At 49.1% G+C, this 18,323-nt stretch overlaps 1 protein-coding gene across 3 annotated transcripts in view; it reads left to right on the top strand.

Annotated features, from left to right (window-relative positions):
• asic1b (acid-sensing (proton-gated) ion channel 1b) overlaps positions 1-18,323 on the top strand; it is a 373,411-nt gene that overhangs the window by 317,931 nt on the left and 37,157 nt on the right. For all 3 annotated transcript variants that reach the window (XM_056273040.1, XM_056273039.1, XM_056273038.1), the window contains one exon: positions 16,778-16,928. In XM_056273040.1, coding sequence (XP_056129015.1) covers positions 16,778-16,928 — 151 coding nt within the window. The remainder of the gene's footprint in view (positions 1-16,777; positions 16,929-18,323) is intronic.

Below are 18,323 nucleotides of genomic sequence, written 5' to 3'. Positions count from 1 at the left end.
CTCAGCATCCTTACTCCTCTCTCGCTTCTCTCTCTCTCTTACTGTTACTCGCTCTCTCTCACCATCCTTACTCCTCTCTCGCTCTCTCTCTCACTTACTCTCTCTCAGCATCCTTACTCCTTCTCGCTCTCTCTCTCGCTCCCCCCCCCACATTCTTTAGCCCGGTTCAGTAAAGCATGATGTGCACAGACACATGCTGTGGAGGCACTGACCTGAACACAAGTGAAATAGAAATAAAATAGGTGAGCTGGAGTAAACTGCACACTACATCACCAGATCCTCAGATGAACGTGTTCTGTCACGTAGCTGATGATGAAAACAAGCTGAACGCACACGCTTATTATTACTCTCTCTCTCTCTCTGGCTATCTGGCTCTCTCTGGGTCTCTCTCTGGGTCTCTCTCTCTCTCTCTCTCTCTCTCTGGCTATCTGGCTCTCTCTGGGTCTCTCTCTGGGTCTCTCTCTCTCTCTCTCTCTCTCTCTCTCTCTCTCTCTCTCTGGCTCTCTCTCTCTCTCTCTCTGGCTATCTGGCTCTCTCTGGGTCTCTCTCTGGGTCTCTCTCTCTCTCTCTCTCTCTCTCTCTCTCTCTCTCTCTCTCTCTCTGGCTCTCTCTCTCTCTCTCTCTCTCTGGCTCTCTCTTTCGTCTCTCTCTCTCTCTCTCTCTCTCTCTCTCTCTCTCTGGCTCTCTCTCTCTCTCTCTCTCTCTCTGGCTCTCTCTCTCTCCTCAATTCAGTTCATTAATGCTTTATTGACATGACTGATTACATTACAATGTTGCCAAAGCAGGTGACAGTGAAACAGGTCAACAGAGTACCAATAAATAAATAAACAGATAAACAAATGGAAAAAGGGAATGGGTAGAACTGGAAGAAACATAGAACAGCACTTGAACAGCAACTGACAGTCGTAGGGACAGTAATTGACAGTGTTTTGGTCACTCACTGACCCTTTGGCTATGGCATTCTGACACATATTGTGCCGGAAGGTGTGACCTTTGACCCGCTCCTAAAATAAGTGGCCATTGTTCTTTCTCACCCAGGAGCAGAACATTTGGAATCTGGTTTTCACATTTCTCCTGGTATTTTCCTCTTACGTTCCGGAATTTCTCACAATTAGCAGGAAGTGCATCTCTCTCTCTCTCTCTCTCTCTCTCTCTCTTCTCTTGGCTATTCTCTCATTCTGTTCTGCTTTCTCTCTCAATTTCTCTCTTAATTTCTTGTCCACTGCAGAATACATAACGAGGTCGACATCTCTGCCAAACAGTATCACACGAAACGACATCGATTTCCAAGTCGATTGCAAAAAAACAAAAACCAAAACGCTCCATCAGTGGTCCCCCTCTGTTCTCCGTGGTCCCCCCGTATATGGCCGGACTGGTTCCCTCCTGGCCTGTCCCATCACAGCCGGATCAATAAGCGCGAGGCCCCGCGCCCTCGAGGGGCCAATCCGCCTCCGATGAAGACTTCTGATTCATTTAGCGAGGCTTTACGGCGCTCCCTCGCCGCCCGCCGGTGGAGGGGCAGTTAGCAGCGGCCTCGCTGGCGCACAACAGCTCCATTAATTCCCCTCCATCATTGTGTTGAGAATGATGTACAGTTGCTGTTCCTCCCTCACTCACCTCATTACCGAATCTGCCGTTAGTGTGGGATTTTTTTTTCTCCCCCCCCCCCCCCCTTTAATTTCCAATGCTGGGAACATGTTTGATTTATGGAAATGTGGGTTTTCTCATATTTGCATGCAGGGGGCGTGACATTGAGGATTATACCTGTGTGCTCAGAAGGCCCTCGCTTGAAGCCGCTTGCCGGGAGAGCGGCCTCGCAGCCCTGTGTTGTCTGGCTGATGTGGCGAGCCGTCGCTTCTCTTCCCTTTGTGCGGCCAAAATGCGCCGCGCTCGCCATAAATGAAAACCACGGAGCATAAAGTTATCGTAGTCGCACACATTTTCCCCCCCGCCGCCCCTCTTTTGAATACGTGGCTCTTTTCTCTTTATTTTTAACGCATGGCATTTTTATTTTTTTATTTTTTACAAAGGTGTCTGACTGACTGCACCGCCTTCAGAGATAAAACTGAAGGCCGGGGGGTCTTGGGGGTTTGGCGCTACGTGTCAGCGCGGTGGACAATCGACGAGGTCCCTGCTCGGCCTCGGGAGTTGTGAGGCGAGCCGCTGGCCTGAAAGTCGGTCCAGTAGTGTTAGTCACACTTGACAACCGAGGAGAGGAGGTGAAAAGGTCCCATCCCCACCACCATGCACACACCCACAGACACACACACACACACACACACACACACACACACACACCACACACACACACACACACACACACACACACACACACACACACATTACAAGCTCTCTCTCTCTCTCCAACACTAGAACGAGCAAGACGGTCATTATGACCGTTTTGGGCGCGGTGGTTAACGCGGTCGCCTCACAGCAAGGTGGTTCTGGAGGTTCTACCCGGGGTAACCTCGGGGTCGTCCCGGGTCGTCCTCTGTGTGGAGTTTGCATGTTCTCCTCGTGTCCACGTGTGTTTCCTCCGGGTGCTCCAGTTTCCTCCCACAGTCCTGTTGTGTGATGGCCTGGCAGCATGGCCGGATTAACCCACCAGGGGGCCCCGGGGCATGCACGTCCATTGCCCCCACCCCCCCCCCCCCCGGCCCCGTCAGATAGGCTACTCAACAATACTAAACATTGTTAAATGTAAAACGAATGCAAATACCCAACATGCTAGTCGACGCTATGCTAACGTGGGATTCGGATGGCGACTACAAAGGTGCAACACAATTTTGAACCACAAAACAAACAGAGATGAGAATAGCAGCTCACAGCACCAATAGAGACTTTGTAGCTTGGGCCCTGTATCAATAGAGACTGTAGTTCGGGGCCCCCGCATCAATAGAGACTTTGTAGCTTGGGGCCCTGCATCAATAGAGACTGTAGTTTGGGGCCCCCGCATCAATAGAGACTTTGTAGCTTGGGGCCCTGCATCAGTAGAGACTGTAGCTTGGGGTCCCCGCATCAATAGAGACTTTGTAGCTTGGGGCCCTGCATCAGTAGAGAGTGTAGCTTGGGGCCCCTGCATCAATAGAGACTGTAGTTTGGGGCCCCATCATCAATAGAGACTTTGTAGCTTGGGGCCCTGCATCAGTAGAGACTGTAGCTTGGGGCCCCCGCATCAATAGAGACTTTGTAGCTTGGGGCCCTGCATCAATAGAGACTGTAGTTTGGGGCCCCTGCATCAATAGAGACTGTAGTTTGGGGCCCTGCATCAGTAGAGACTGTAGCTCGGGACCCTGCATCAGTAGAGACTGTAGCTTGGGGCCCCCGCATCAATAGAGACGTTGTACCTTGGGGCCCTGCATCAGTAGAGACTGTAGCTTGGGGCCCCCACATCAATAGAGACTTTGTAGCTTGGGGCCCTGCATCATTAGAGAGTGTAGCTTGGGGCCCCTGCATCAGTAGAGACTTTGTAGCTTGGGGCCCTGCATCAGTAGAGACTGTAGCTTGGGGCCCCCGCATCAATAGAGACTTTGTAGCTTGGGGCCCTGCATCAGTAGAGACTGTAGCTTGGGGCCCTGCATCAATAGAGACTTTGTAGCTTGGGGCCCTGCATCAGTAGAGACTTTAGCTTGGGGCCCCTGCATCAATAGAGACTTTGTAGCTTGGGGCCCTGCATCAGTAGAGACTGTAGCTTGGGGCCCTGCATCAATAGAGACTTTGTAGCTTGGGGCCCTGCATCAGTAGAGACTGTAGCTTGGGGCCCTGCATCAATAGAGACTAGCTTGGACCCTGCATCGCGACACAGGGTTGGAACAAACGTCCCTTGTAGGGTATGATTGGGGATTCCTACTATACGCGATCACAATACCCCTGACCTTTTGGGGCCCCTCGTGGTCCGGGGGCCCCGCGGCACTCGCCCGGCATGCCCGGTCCGTAATCCAGCCTTGAAGTCCCGTCCAGGGTGTCTCCCCGCCTGCCGCCCAATGACTGCTAGGATAGGCTCCGGCGTCCCCGGGACCCTGAGAGCAGGATAGGGGGTTTGGATGATGGATGGATGGAATAACTTTGTGAGAAAAATAAAAGATACAGCCCTGCCGCTCCCTGAATGCTCCTAAAATTAATATATTTGCATTAAAACATGTGTTGGTGGCGTCATTTCCTTCGTGAAGTTTGTCGCTTTGTCCTAGAAACTCACTAGCGTCCTCCAGAGCAGAGAAATAGTCTAAACTTGATGTGTGTTGATGTCCAACATGTCTGGTTACCGACGCACCATGACTACCACCGAGGCGCTGCAGTATTTACAGGCGTTGGACGGCGGCCATTTTAAATTGTTTGAAAACTAGTATTAAAGTTGTTAAAATGTTAATTTTGGTGTCAGCTAGTTTCATAACAGACACCCTAACATATGTAATGCGTTGATGTCTGAAATTGGGTATTTATCTTGACGGAATAGAGAGTTTAAAAACCGTGGCGGTCATTTTGACCGCCCATGGTCGTTCTAGGTAGGAGTGAAATCCCGGGCGTCAGTCCCACTGCCACCGTCAAAACCTCTTTTCTCCATCCATCCATCCATCCATTCATCCATCCATCCATCCCTCTTTACCCTGTGAGCCACAACAACAAACTCACTGATTTCTGGTTAGATATGACCTTACCGGCTGCCGGGTCAGAGTCATCGATTTCAGTTACCGAACCTGTCTCAGAGCGCGCGCACACACACACACACACACACACACACACACACACACACACACACACTCACAACACACACACACACACACACACACACACACACACACACACACACACACACACACACACACACTCTGACGCTTTCATGTAACTGTGAGCCTAACAGGGATGCTTCCTCTCAGTACTTCCTGCACGGCCGTCTGGCATGGAGGAGGACGTGTTGCTCGTCTTCTCCTTCTCGTTGGTTTTTATTGGCGGTTGACATCCGAAATGTTTCGTTATCACCACCTGCCGAAATGTGAGAAGTGTGTACTGATTGTACACCCAAAGTGATCCCGTTCACAGTACCGTCCAAAGCCCAGGCCCAGTCTGAGTTGATGCGAAGCCTTCCTGCAGTGTAACATCTAGACCCTCTCCAGATATCCCCTGGCGGCGTCCAGCAACCCTCCGGATTCTCTCCGACCTCCCCTTTATGTCAGCAGTGCCCCTTATGACCACGGTAGTGAATGCCGAACATCGTTTCTCGTCCGTGCAGGTGCCCTGGTGAGCTCCGTTCCTTTTCTGCTCCGGTTCTCTTTGCAGTTCCACCATCTCGTCGTTCCTCTCCGTTCTCTCGGCGGCTTCGGCGTACGACAGTCCCGCTTTTGCTCTCATCTTCTTCACTTTCTCCTCCTTGATTCTTTGTGGACGCTGTGCCGACCACTTATCGTGATTTCCCTTGCGGCGCAGGAACTTTGCTTGCACTTTCTCAACTTCACAGTCTTCCAGATTTCAGTTGTCCTCCCCACATCTCCCACATCTCCTGGCTGCGACGGGTCCAGAGTCTTGGCAGCTACACCATCTAAGAGGGGCTCTCTCATATGGCCTCGCCCTGTCACTCACATAACCAAGGTACACTTTCCAGCAATGCCCCTTCGGAAGTCAAACACACGTGGTCAGGTTAGGGTTAGGGTTAGGGTTAGGGTTAGGGTTAGCTCATCGGCCTTAAAGGAGAAGGGAGCACATGGTGAAGGTCCCACGGGCGAGGTGGTGTGAGACGATTCACGTGAGTGAGTGAGCGAGTGAGCGAGTGAGTGAGTGAGTGAGTGAGTGAGTGAGTGAGTGAGCGAGTGAGCTCATACAGCTAAGTTGTGCGCCTATGAAAGTAAGGTTTTAAGCAGAATGTCCTCATCGTGGACGACTTCGTGGACGCCACCATATCACCGGATGTCCCCGGATGTCTTGTGTAAATGCTCTGACGTCACGTGGGCTCAGCACACGGCCAGTTAAGACTGGGAGCACTGGGATGGCAGCTCATTAGCATGAGGTGTTTGTTAAAGGACGCTGCTGGTCTGCGTCACACTGGCTGCCTTCCCCAGGCACCTTCCGCCATCTTGTCTGTGGAAGCGGATCTGGGCCTAACGCGTTTCGCCTCTTCTGTATGGAGGAGTGGCACCGGTGGAGTTTCTCGGCGTCGAGTCTGTGTGACGTCACGCGTCGTTCTTCCGGCAGGCTGCATGGCGCCTCCTAGTGGCGTTACAACATACCTACTTTATGGCAAGTGGTGAGCTGTGAAAAAACGATTGGACTGCTTTACTTAAGTAAATATAACAGTGTGCGTGTACTCCGTTATGGTAAAAGTCCTAACGGTAAAATGTACTTTAGTATCCAAAGTAAAAGCACTCTTTTATGAGAAATTGTCCCTTTCAGAGTGTCAAGTTATCCGTTAAGCTGTTAGCAGTCACTTCATGTAGTATCTGTGCAGCTACTTCGTGTACTGTCGTGTAGCTTGAACGCGCAACGGCGCATCGTGTTTTATGAGCTTTTGTACGTTTTGCGCGTAAAATCTTAATTCTGCTGAGTAATTAGTAACTACAGCCATCAGATAAACGACGTGGAGTAAAAAGTAAAAATAAAAATTCTCTGGGGGGTGTCCGGGTAGTGTAGCGCTGCCAACACGGGGATCGCCGGTTCGAATCCCAGTGTTACCTCCGGCTCGGTCGGGCGTCCCTGAAGACACAAATGGCCGTGTCTGCGGGTGGGAAGCCGGATGTGGGTCCTGGTCCCTGCACTAGCGCCTCCTCTGGTCGGTCGGGGCGCCTGTTCAGGGGGTGAAGGGGGGGGGGGGATAGCATGATCCTCCCAGGCGCTACGTCCCCCCTGGTGAAACTCCTCGCCGTCAGGTGAAAAGAAGCAGCTGGTGACTCCACATGTATCGGAGGAGGCATGTGGTGGTCTGCAGCCCTCCCCGGATCGGCAGAGGTGGAGGAGCAGCGACCGGGACGGCTCGGAAGGGGGAGGGGGGGGGGGTAATTGGCCAAGTACAGTGGGGAAGAAAAGGGGAATTCTCTCTGAAATGTAGTGGAGTAAAGATACGGTCTCACAAAACGGCAGTACCCGAGTAGTACCTCAGAACTGTACTTGAGTAAATGTACCTTGTCTCTTTCCTCCCACCTCAGGAAGTTGTCAAACATGTCTGAAACTATTAAGGGCTCCCCGTACCGCAAGCCACCGACCCTCTCAAGTACACCTCCCGTTCCTTTTCCGTCCCTCTTCGGTTTAATGGCGGGTGCTCGTGCGCGGACCGCCCCGGGCGTAAACATGTTGCCCTCTAAAGGGCGTCGATCATTGACGAGACTTGAAGAACACCCCGGAAAGGCCTCTCTTAAGCGTGGCCCTCTTTTACGACTGTCTTTGGCAAGGCCGCGTCCCCCCGCCTAGCTGGGTGGCGAGGGGGGGAGTAGCGGTTCCCTGGCAGATTTGCCGAGCAGCTTGTGCACCCCTGTCACACTGTCGTGTGGAGGCTCGCCGTAGGCCATCGCCGCGGTCTCGGGCTGCCTCTCTGTGAATTATTTATTATTAGTTATCTTACTCACACGCTGACATTTCACCACCGAGTCACTTGTGCGAGGGAGCGATGTCTACATACACCCGCTGTTGTTGTTTGTTTATAGGTGGGTGGATTTGGGTTGTTGTTTGTTTATAGGGGGGTTGATTTGGGTTGTTGTTTGTTTATAGGGGGGTTGATTTGGGTTGTTGTTTGTTTATAGGGGGGTTGATTTGGGTTGTTGTTTGTTTATAGGGGGGTTGATTTGGGTTGTTTGTTTATATTGGGGTTGATTTGGGTTGTTTGTTTATATTGGGGTTGATTTGGGTTGTTTGTTTACAGGTGGGTTGATTTGGGTTGTTGTTTGTTTATAGGGGGGTTGATTTGGGTTGTTTGTTTATATTGGGGTTGATTTGGGTTGTTTGTTTACAGGTGGGTTGATTTGGGTTGTTGTTTGTTTATAGGGGGTTGATTTGGGTTGTTTGTTTACAGGTGGGTTGATTTGGGTTGTTGTTTGTTTATAGGTGGGTTGATTTGGGTTGTTGTTTATAGGTGGGTTGATTTGGGTTGTTGTTTGTTTATAGGTGGGTTGATTTGGGTTGTTGTTTATAGGTGGGTTGATTTGGGTTGTTGTTTGTTTACAGGTGGGTTGATTTGGGTTGTTGTTGTTCGTTTATAGGGGGGTTGATTTGGGTTGTTGTTTGTTTATAGGTGGGTTGATTTGGGTTGTTGTTTATAGGTGGGTTGATTTGGGTTGTTGTTTGTTTACAGGTGGGTTGATTTGGGTTGTTGTTGTTCGTTTATAGGGGGGTTGATTTGGGTTACTGTTGTTGTTTGTTTATAGGTGGGTTGATTTGGGTTGTTGTTTGTTTATAGGGGGGTTGATTTGGGTTGTTGGTTGTTTATAGGTGGGTTGATTTGGGTTGTTGTTTGTTTATAGGTGAGTTGATTTGGGTTGTTGTTTGTTTATAGGTGGGTTGATTTGGGTTGTTGGTTGTTTATAGGTGGGTTGATTTGGGTTGTTGAAAGTTTACAGGTGGGTTGATTTGGGTTGTTGTTTGTTTACAGGTGGGTTGATTTGGGTTGTTGGTTGTTTACAGGTGGGTTGATTTGGGTTGTTGTTTGTTTATAGGGGGGTTGATTTGGGTTGTTGTTTGTTTATAGGTGGGTTGATTTGGGTTGTTGTTTGTTTATAGGTGGGTTGATTTGGGTTGTTGTTTGTTTATAGGTGGGTTGATTTGGGTTGTTGTTTGTTTATAGGTGGGTTGATTTGGGTTGTTGTTTGTTTACAGGTGGGTTGATTTGGGTTGTTGTTTGTTTACAGGTGGGTTGATTTTGGGTTGTTGTTTGTTTATAGGTGGGTTGATTTGGGTTGTTGTTTGTTTACAGGTGGGTTGATTTGGGTTGTTGTTTGTTTATAGGGGGGTTGATTTGGGTTGTTGTTTGTTTATAGGTGGGTTGATTTGGGTTGTTGTTTGTTTATAGGTGGGTTGATTTGGGTTGTTGTTTGTTTACAGGTGGGTTGATTTGGGTTGTTGTTTGTTTACAGGTGGGTTGATTTTGGGTTGTTGTTTGTTTATAGGTGGGTTGATTTGGGTTGTTGTTTGTTTACAGGTGGGTTGATTTGGGTTGTTGTTTGTTTACAGGTGGGTTGATTTTGGGTTGTTGTTTGTTTACAGGTGGGTTGATTTGGGTTGTTGTTTGTTTATAGGGGGGTTGATTTGGGTTGCTGGTTGTTTATAGGTGGGTTGATTTGGGTTGTTGTTTGTTTATAGGTGGGTTGATTTGGGTTGCTGGTTGTTTATAGATGGGTTGATTTGGGTTGTTGTTTGTTTATACTGGGGTTGATTTTGGGTTGTTTGTTTATAGGTGGGTTGATTTGGGTTGCTGTTTGTTTATAGGTGGGTTGATTTGGGTTGTTGTTTGTTTATCGGTGGGTTGATTTGGGTTGTTGTTTGTTTACAGGTGGGTTGATTTGGGTTGTTGTTTGTTTATAGGTGGGTTGATTTGGGTTGCTGGTTGTTTATAGGTGGGTTGATTTGGGTTGCTGGTTGTTTATAGATGGGTTGATTTGGGTTGTTGTTTGTTTATACTGGGGTTGATTTTGGGTTGTTTGTTTATAGGGGGGTTGATTTGGGTTGCTGGTTGTTTATAGGTGGGTTGATTTGGGTTGTTGTTTGTTTATAGGTGGGTTGATTTGGGTTGCTGGTTGTTTATAGATGGGTTGATTTGGGTTGCTGTTTGTTTACAGGTGGGTTGATTTGGGTTGTTGTTTGTTTACAGGTGGGTTGATTTGGGTTGCTGTTTGTTTATAGGTGGGTTGATTTGGGTTGTTGTTTGTTTATAGGTGGGTTGATTTGGGTTGTTGTTTGTTTACAGGTGGGTTGATTTGGGTTGCTGGTTGTTTATAGGTGGGTTGATTTGGGTTGTTGGTTGTTTATAGGTGGGTTGATTTGGGTTGCTGTTTGTTTACAGGTGGGTTGATTTGGGTTGCTATTGTTTTTTTGTCCAGTGGCCTTCAGATTGTTCCTTTTTTTAGACGCGAGGTTAAAGAACCAGAGGAAATGCGCGGGTTGTGTCCCCAATAAACACAGCGCAGACCAAACGAAAAGGTTGCCACAGCTAATGCCAAGTTAATCCTAGCCAAAGGGGCAGCCATATGCTTCCTCCCCCCCTCCCTCCCCCCACTTAGCGTCGTGCAGAACCGTGTTGTTTATTCAAATCTCTTCATAAAGACCAGGAGTATGCCAGTGAGGGCACGCTAATGTCACTTAGCGTCAGAGAAATCACCCTAAATGTCATCAACGCAGGGCTTCTGGTAGGAATAGGGGCTGTTTCACCTCGCAGCAGGAAGGTTCTGGGTTCGGGCCCCGGGGTAGTCCAACCTTGGGGGTCGTCCTCTGTGTGGAGTTTGCATGTCCTCCCCGTGTCTGCGTGGGTTTCCTGCAGGGGGCTCCGGTTTCCTCCCACAGCCCAGAGACATGGAGGTCAGGCGAATCGGCCGTACTACACTGCCCCTAGGTGTGAATGTGTGTGTGTCTGTGTACGTGTTTTGGCCCTGTGATGGACTGGCGGGCGTCTCCAGGGTGTCTCCCCGCCTGCCGCCCAACGACTGCCGGGACAGGCTCCAGCATCCCCGCGGCCCTGAGAGCAGGATAAGCGGTTCGGATAATGGACGGGGGCTGTTTCTGCCCCCGCGAGCCGTACGTCCTGGATGCTCGGCTGGGGAAATACTACAAGGCGGCGTATCTGGGGTCAAGGGGTCGTGCATTTCTGGAGTAACACAACCCCCACGGCTGTTTCGTTGCTTGGCAGCAGTGGTGAATTTCCCTGCCAAAAGTCGTTCATTTTGTGACCCCCCCCCCCCGACCGCAGTTTGTAGCCACAGCCGGGTCAGGTGGACGGGCCAGCGAAGATGTTTGGACAGTAACGTAAAGCGTCAAGCTCGGCAACACAATAGTTTGGGGGGTTTTTTTTTGAGTCCCCCAAGGTCACGAGCGGCACCCACCGCCGCCGTTCCCCTCTCCTCTTCATTCTTCTCTGTGTTACTCAGTGGAGACAACGCAATCTCTCCCCGTTACCACAGCAACTCTGACTATGGGCCTCCTTTAGTCAGTCTCTCCGCCATCGACGCACACACCGACACACACAATGGACACACGTGCGTGGAAGACAGACAAGATACGCAGGCGAGAAAGTGTGGACATTTCTACCGCCACACGTGCATGTGCACTCGAGTGTGGCTGGACACAAAAAGAGACGTTGACGCACACCTGATTACACACACATCATCATCATTATCCACAGTCCACTCCCCTGTTTTCCTCGTATCACTGTTGTCCTGCAGATGTGTATCCACATGCTGCTCCTCCCTCCTCCTCTCCTCTCATGAGCGTCTCATTGCTCGGGCTCATCCAATAGAAAGCCGTCTGTTCGGGCTGCTGTGGGTAAAGCCGTTCAAGAAATTGCCTCAACCGACCAAACGGGAGTCCTGCGTCATGTTTCCGTCAGTTGCACAGAAGAATTAGGGCCATTCTGAGATTTGCAGAAAGATTATGGTTGGTTCATCTCCTGAATGGGCTGGGGGAGGGGGGGGAATCGATGTCCTCATAATTGCCACAGGCTGGAGACCTTTTCCCTCCCTTGCAAGCGCCGCATCTCACTATTGTCAGTGTTTCTTCCCGGAGTGACTGGCCTCTTGTGCTGCTGGTAATATCATAACCGTCCCCTCCTTCATATTTTGATAAGGTTTTCCTTCTCTTTTTTTTTTTTGCAGCATTCGTATGGAGCTGTGGCGTCGTTGCAGGTGTCGGAGGAACTAGTCTCCACTCGGTTTTGCCGGCTACACGCTCGAAGGGTCACGTCTTGATCGCAAGGCTTTTTGTTAAATTTCAATTATTCCTTCTTCCCTCTCCCGTGTTTATCTTGAGGAACTTCGGTGTGCCCGTGTCCCAGGAGGCAATCCATCAGAAACCCGTACACTCCCCCCCCCTCCCCTCTGTCTTCCACACTTCGCTGAACTGAATTCAAACTATCTCGGGTCCCAGAGACTGACGGCTGACGACGATTTAGCTCCGGGGAAAACAGTCAATATTTCGGGGCTTCCGGTGTAGCTGCTGAATGCTTGCTTCCGTTTCCTGTGAGGACTTCCTCTTGCGTGCATCCGTCATTGTTTACAGTTAGATCAGCAACCTGTTGGGGGTTAGGGTTGGGTTGGATTGGGTTGGGGGTTAGGGTTGGGTTGGGGGGTGGGTTGGGTTGGATTGGGTTGGGGGTTAGGGTTGGGTTGAATTGCGTTGGGGGTTAGGGTTGGGTTGGATTGGGTTGGGGGTTAGTGTTGGTTTGGATTGGGTTGGGTTGGGGGTTAGGGTTGGGTTGGATTGGGTTGGGGGTTAGGGTTGGGTTGGATTGGATTGGGTTGGGGGTTAGGGTTGGGTTGGATTGGGTTGGGGGTTAGGGTTGGGTTGGGGGGTGGGTTGGGTTGGATTGGGTTGGGGGGTGGGTTGGGGGTTAGGGTTGAATTGCGTTGGGGGTTAGGGTTGGGTTGGATTGGGTTGGGGGTTAGTGTTGGTTTGGATTGGATTGGGTTGGGGGTTAGTGTTGGGTTGGATTGGATTGGGGGTTAGGGTTGGGTTGGATTGCGTTGGGGGTTAGGGTTGGTTTGGATTGGATTGGGTTGGGGGTTAGGGTTGGGTTGGGTTGGATTGGGTTGGGGGTTAGGGTCGAGTTGAGGTTGGGTTAGAGTAAGGGACTGTTACCAACATGCAACCAAAGCATGTTCCTGTAGAAATCGCTGCCTACTCACACCTTTTCATGTAGGTCCTACTCGGTTGTGGCTAGATGGGATACAGCCACGGACGGAAGTGACGCAAAATCTCGCCAGGCGTATTTCGTCGCTATGGCGATAGCTAGGCTAGCTAACCTCCTGAGCTACCGCGAGTTTGGACTTTGGCTTTTAAAGCCAGATGAGTGATGAGTTGGATGAATTAGTTTTACTTAAAATAACTACAATTTCTCTTCATAAAAACTGGTAATTGTGTATTTTAGATGAAGTATCACTGTTGCTTGTGCGTAGATACCGCTTCCCAGTGCTAGCAAGCCAGATAAGTCTATATAAAACGGTAGCTAGTGTCTGCGACACTGTAGCTATTTATCCATAGAGATAACATTATATTTAAAATGTTAATTCTGTGCATTTATATATATATATATATATATATATATATAAAATCCAGTGAGTCAAGTAAATTCTTTATGAGACGGTACAAGCCGCCTGTTTTATGCAATAAGCAATCGTCAGCTGTCAATAAAGCTGCTGTAAAGAGCATACCATTTACTGCCTCATCATGCACATCACGTGCACAACGTCCAGTGGGGAAGGGAGAGGTGCGACGTTCAAAAATTCAAAAGCACATGATCGGTAACGGTCCAGCGGAGGGGGGGGGGCGGGTATTTGTTTATTGTCACGATTTATTTATAATTGCAAAATAGGTGCTTATATCTATGTCTGCAACTGCTGGACAATTCAGTCCTGTTCTTCAATGTGGACATTTGTGGTTTGCAGATGATAAAATATTGTTCAGTTAGAGAATAGATTACACATTTTACTACTGCTTGAATATGTCCTGTTCTTTGAGAGGATTTCTGTCCGCCAACGACCAAATACAGCAGCTTAAAGATGAGACATCCTTTAAACGGTTGTGTCTAAAGCTGCACATGTGTGCATCAAACCTCTTTGAATGTTCCCTCTGTTAGACCCACCTATGTCTCTATTCTGCCGTTGTCATTTCTCGTCAGCGTATTCTGCTCTGACGTGCACTGTCAACAGTGGGACCTTGTATAGACAGGTGTGTGCCTTTGCAAATCATGTCCGATCCATTGAATTTCCATGAGGTGGACTCCAATCAAGATGTAGAAACATCTCAAGGATGATCAGTGGGAACAGGATGGACCTGAGCTCAATTCTGAGTGCCATAGCAAAGGGTGTGAATACTTATGTACATGCAATATTTCAGTTTTTTATTTTTAAGAAATTTGCAAAAATTTCTACAAAACCTTTTTCACTTTGTCATTATGGGGTATTGTGTGTTGATTGATGAGAACAAAAAGGAATTTAATCAATTTTGGAATGAGGCTGTAACATAACAAAATGTGGGGAAAGTGAAGGGGTGTGAATACTTTCCGGATGCACTGTATATATATATATGTGTGTGTGTGTGTGTGTGTGTGTGTGTGTGTGTGTGTGTGTGTAGAATCTGATAATAGAGGTTAGAATTCACATAACACCGAGTTTTCTTTTGTAAGCCTCAGATGCCATTTCTTCGGCTGCCGTGCATCTGCAGTGTGTGACATTTCAATCATTTGTCATAAAAACGCTAATGTCTGAGTCATCAGTCACCCTTGCAATAAACACCCCCCCACCCCCCCGGCGTGCGGTCCAAGGCCCTTCCTGGATGCATTCACACACAAATTGGGGGCTGCATCGCCTTGCAGACAGCCTCTTCAAACTGCCTCTTATGCAAACCGTCTGTGTCGTGATTGAGTTATGTGTTCCTCCAGCTCGCCATTAAGGTAATCCCTGCTGTGAGCTGAGTGTATTTTCCAATGGCTGTCTTGTCCTCACGATGGTTTATGGACTCAAAGCTGAGGTGGCAGATGAGACGAAGACGCTTGCGTCAGCCGTTTTCCCTGTCGCACCCCTCGCTGTCTCATTCTGCAGAAAACCTTCCTCCGCCGTCTTCCTTGTACACTTTTTTTAATTAGATACAAATCGTGCATCATCTATCATGTCCCGGCCTTCCCATTATATGTCGAAAAAAGAAGAAGAAGAAGAAGAAAAAAACAAGCTCTTCCGTGATTGTGAGCCAAGACGCTTCAGGACGAGGCGGAGACGACCATCCTGCTCGACGCCAAAGTGGAAGGCCGCCAACAGAGTGGATCCCTGGCCGTGGCTTTCCATTTCCTGATGTCTGGGATTTGATTACACGTGCATTACTTCACTACCAATCATGTCTTTGCCCCAAAGGTCACGGTCCCCAGTTCCACCGCCGCCACCCTCCCTCCCTTTTTCTGCAGTGGCACCCCCGGTGGCGGCAGCTGTACGGCCGGTCATGTAGTGACACGTCACAAAGCTAGCTAAAGACGTGGGCAGGTCATTGATGATATTGTTTTCTTTACACAGTTAATTTTATTATTGGGAAAATGCCACATTCATAAGAAGAGATGGACGGACTCCAAACCAAGTTTTGGACGTTTTCATCAGGAACTGCGCCGTTATGGCACTACGATAAGAGGACGAAAAGACAAAAAGGCAATTAGAACTGATTGTCTGTCCATCCATCCATTATCCAAACTGCTTATCCTGCTCTCAGGTTCATGGGGATGCTGGCACCTACTCCAGCAGTCACTGGGCAGCAGGCGGGGAGAGACACCCTGGACAGGCCGCCAGGCCATCACAGGGCCCACACACACATTCACACCTAGGGGCAATTTAGTACGGCAGATTCAGCTGACCTGCATGTCTTTGGACTGTGGGAGGAAACCGGAGCACCCGGAGGAAACCCACACAGACACGAGGAGAACATGCAAACTCCACACAGAGGACGGACCCGGGACGACCCCCAAGGTTGGACTACCCCGGGGCTCGAACCCAGGACCTTCTTGCTGGGAGGCGACCGCGCTAACCACTGCGCCACCGTGCCGCCCAAAACCGAGTTGTCAAACGTTCAAAGTGGCCGTACACAAAGACCTTAGCATGACTAATATTTTTTACTTCTGGATAAATTTCTTACAGACTGACAACACTTTATTTTGAAGGAAAGTATTTTTTTTTTGAATTCTCCTTTTGTTTTGTGTCTGCACCCCTGACATAAACAGTTTGTGTTGATCATAATATAATATACATGTGTTTTGTACAACAAAGAGGGGGGGGATGTTAGCCGGTGAAAAGGGCTGCCTCACTCTGGTTTGTATGACTGAAAGGTACCACTGGCACAAGTAGTTGACATTTGCACGTGTTTCATAGAGCTCGAAGCTTGGGAGACGTCAGCGTTATCATACATTTTCTTTTTCCGTCTTGTGCATCGGGATCGATGAGGGTTCTGACTCCAAAATACCAAACATCCATTGTCGCGGGAATAGAAACTCTTGGTGTTGTGCTGTTGTGAGAGAACGACCCGTGTCAAGTTGTTGCTGGTTTCTTGTTTGCTCACTCAAGATAATAACTGGTCTCTGTTGTCCTCACACGAGCGGCTTATTTGGCGGAGGAGGTGTAGGGATTTTAAAACGGTCTTTCTCTTCATATACTCACCCAGCCAGGTGAAATACAGCTACAGTGTCTGGCTCTGGGTTTGGTTTTCCAGCAGTACATCTCAGCCTGAAGGTTAATTTTGTTAATTGGCTAGTATCCAGATGAAGGCGGGGTCAGCGCGGGGGTGCCTCCCTGAATAACACCCTGTTCATTAGGGGGTTGAGATCATTCTTTCAGATTCGGGTACACAATAGGATTTAGATTGATATCAGCTGTGAAACTGAGATTGTGATTGTGATGCTTGTGTAGTTTTTCCTCATCCCAGTCACGGTTCAAAGGATTGGGGGTGTCGAACGTTGCGTTGATTGTTGAGCCCTTTGGGACTAATTTGTGATTTTGGGCTACGCAAACAAACGAGGCTTGACTAATTGAATTTGAGATTCATATTTCATGACGTCGCTGTGATTTTGCTGTGGAAAGTTTTCCCCTTCGCCGTTTCACCCTTATTTTCTCTTGCATTTGTGTTTTAGATATTTACACGGTACGGGAAATGCTACACCTTCAACTCGGGCCAAGATGGACGCCCCCTACTGGTAACGATGAAGGGCGGAATGGGCAACGGCCTGGAGCTGATGTTGGACATCCAGCAGGACGAGTACCTGCCCGTCTGGGGAGAAACTGGTAGGATGACCTGGAGGACTACATCCCATTCCTCATCCCATCCCTCATCCCATTCCTCATCCCAGCCCTCATCCCATTCCTAATCCCATTCCTCATCCCATTCCTCATCCCATCCCTCATCCCAGCCCTCATCCCATTCCTAATCCCATTCCTCATCCCATTCCTCATCCCAGCCCTCATCCCATTCCTAATCCCATTCATCATCCCATTCCTCATCCCAGCCCTCATCCCATTCCTCATCCCATTCCTCATCCCATTCCTCATCCCATTCCTCATCCCATCCCTAATTCAAAGGTTTTCGTTTGAAACCAATGTTTATATTGTTCATAATTTGTTTGTTTTCTATGTTCTGATCATCAACTGTCATCGAATCAGAAAACCTTGTTAGCAGCAAATTCAACAGTTCAAATAGGACAAACAGTATGTTCATCTCAAATTAAAATTAATAACATCAAGAGCAGTAAAAAATAAAATTGCGAGCAAACCATTTTTGAGGGATTATAAGTCAATTGGGCGGCACGGTGGTGCAGTGGTTAGTGCGGTCACCTCACAGCAAGAAGGTTCTGGGTTCGAGCCCTGGGGTAGTCCAGCCTTGGGGGTCGTCCCGGGTCGTCCTCTGTGTGGAGTTTGCATGTTCTCCCCGTGTCTGCGTGGGTTTCCTCCGGGTGCTCCGGTTTCCTCCCACAGTCCAAAGACATGGAGGTCAGGTGGATCAGCTGTACTAAATTGCCCCTAGGTAGGAATGTGTGCGTGTGTGTGTCCGCCCTGTATGATGGCCTGGCGGCCTGTCCAGGGTGTCTCCCCACCTGCCGCCCAATGGCTGCTGGGATAGGCTCCAGCATCCCCGCCACCCTGAGAGCAGGGCAAGGGGTTCGGATAACGGATGGATGGATATAAGTCAGTTCAAATTGATCTAAACAAATTCGGATGTCGAGTGTGTAACTGTTATCTGCTCTGTTTGTTTCCCCTTTCTCCGCCTTCTCTTCCACGTTTTTCAGGTTAGCTTAGTTTTTTGTTTTTATTTAGATTTCGGCCCAAATCTGATTCCATATAACGTGAACAACAGCCATGACCTCCTCAGTACTGGGTGCCCTTCCCTGTTAGAGCCTCCAAAGGGGGGAACCTGTAATCTGGGATTTTCCCCAAATCCCCGTCGAGGCTTCACCGAGACAAAATCTCCCGAAATAGAAATTGTTTCCTTTCAGTCCTGTCGACACGAGCGGTATGTATGACCCTAAAGCCAGGGAGACGAGTGGACAAGGGGTGCGTCATCTGGAAGTGTGATGGAGAGGTTATTTTGTGATAGCGTTGTCATCTTCTGCCGGTTTGAGCCACATTTTACTCCGTTGACAGACGTGCCCCGTCCAGTCCCGGTCTAATCTGAGTGATGGTCTT

Source organism: Lampris incognitus, chromosome 2, assembly GCF_029633865.1.
Source record: "Lampris incognitus isolate fLamInc1 chromosome 2, fLamInc1.hap2, whole genome shotgun sequence".
Lineage (NCBI taxonomy): Eukaryota > Metazoa > Chordata > Actinopteri > Lampriformes > Lampridae > Lampris > Lampris incognitus.
The sequence above is the reverse complement of the archived record's forward strand: the minus strand, read 5'-3'. Positions and strand labels throughout refer to the sequence as shown.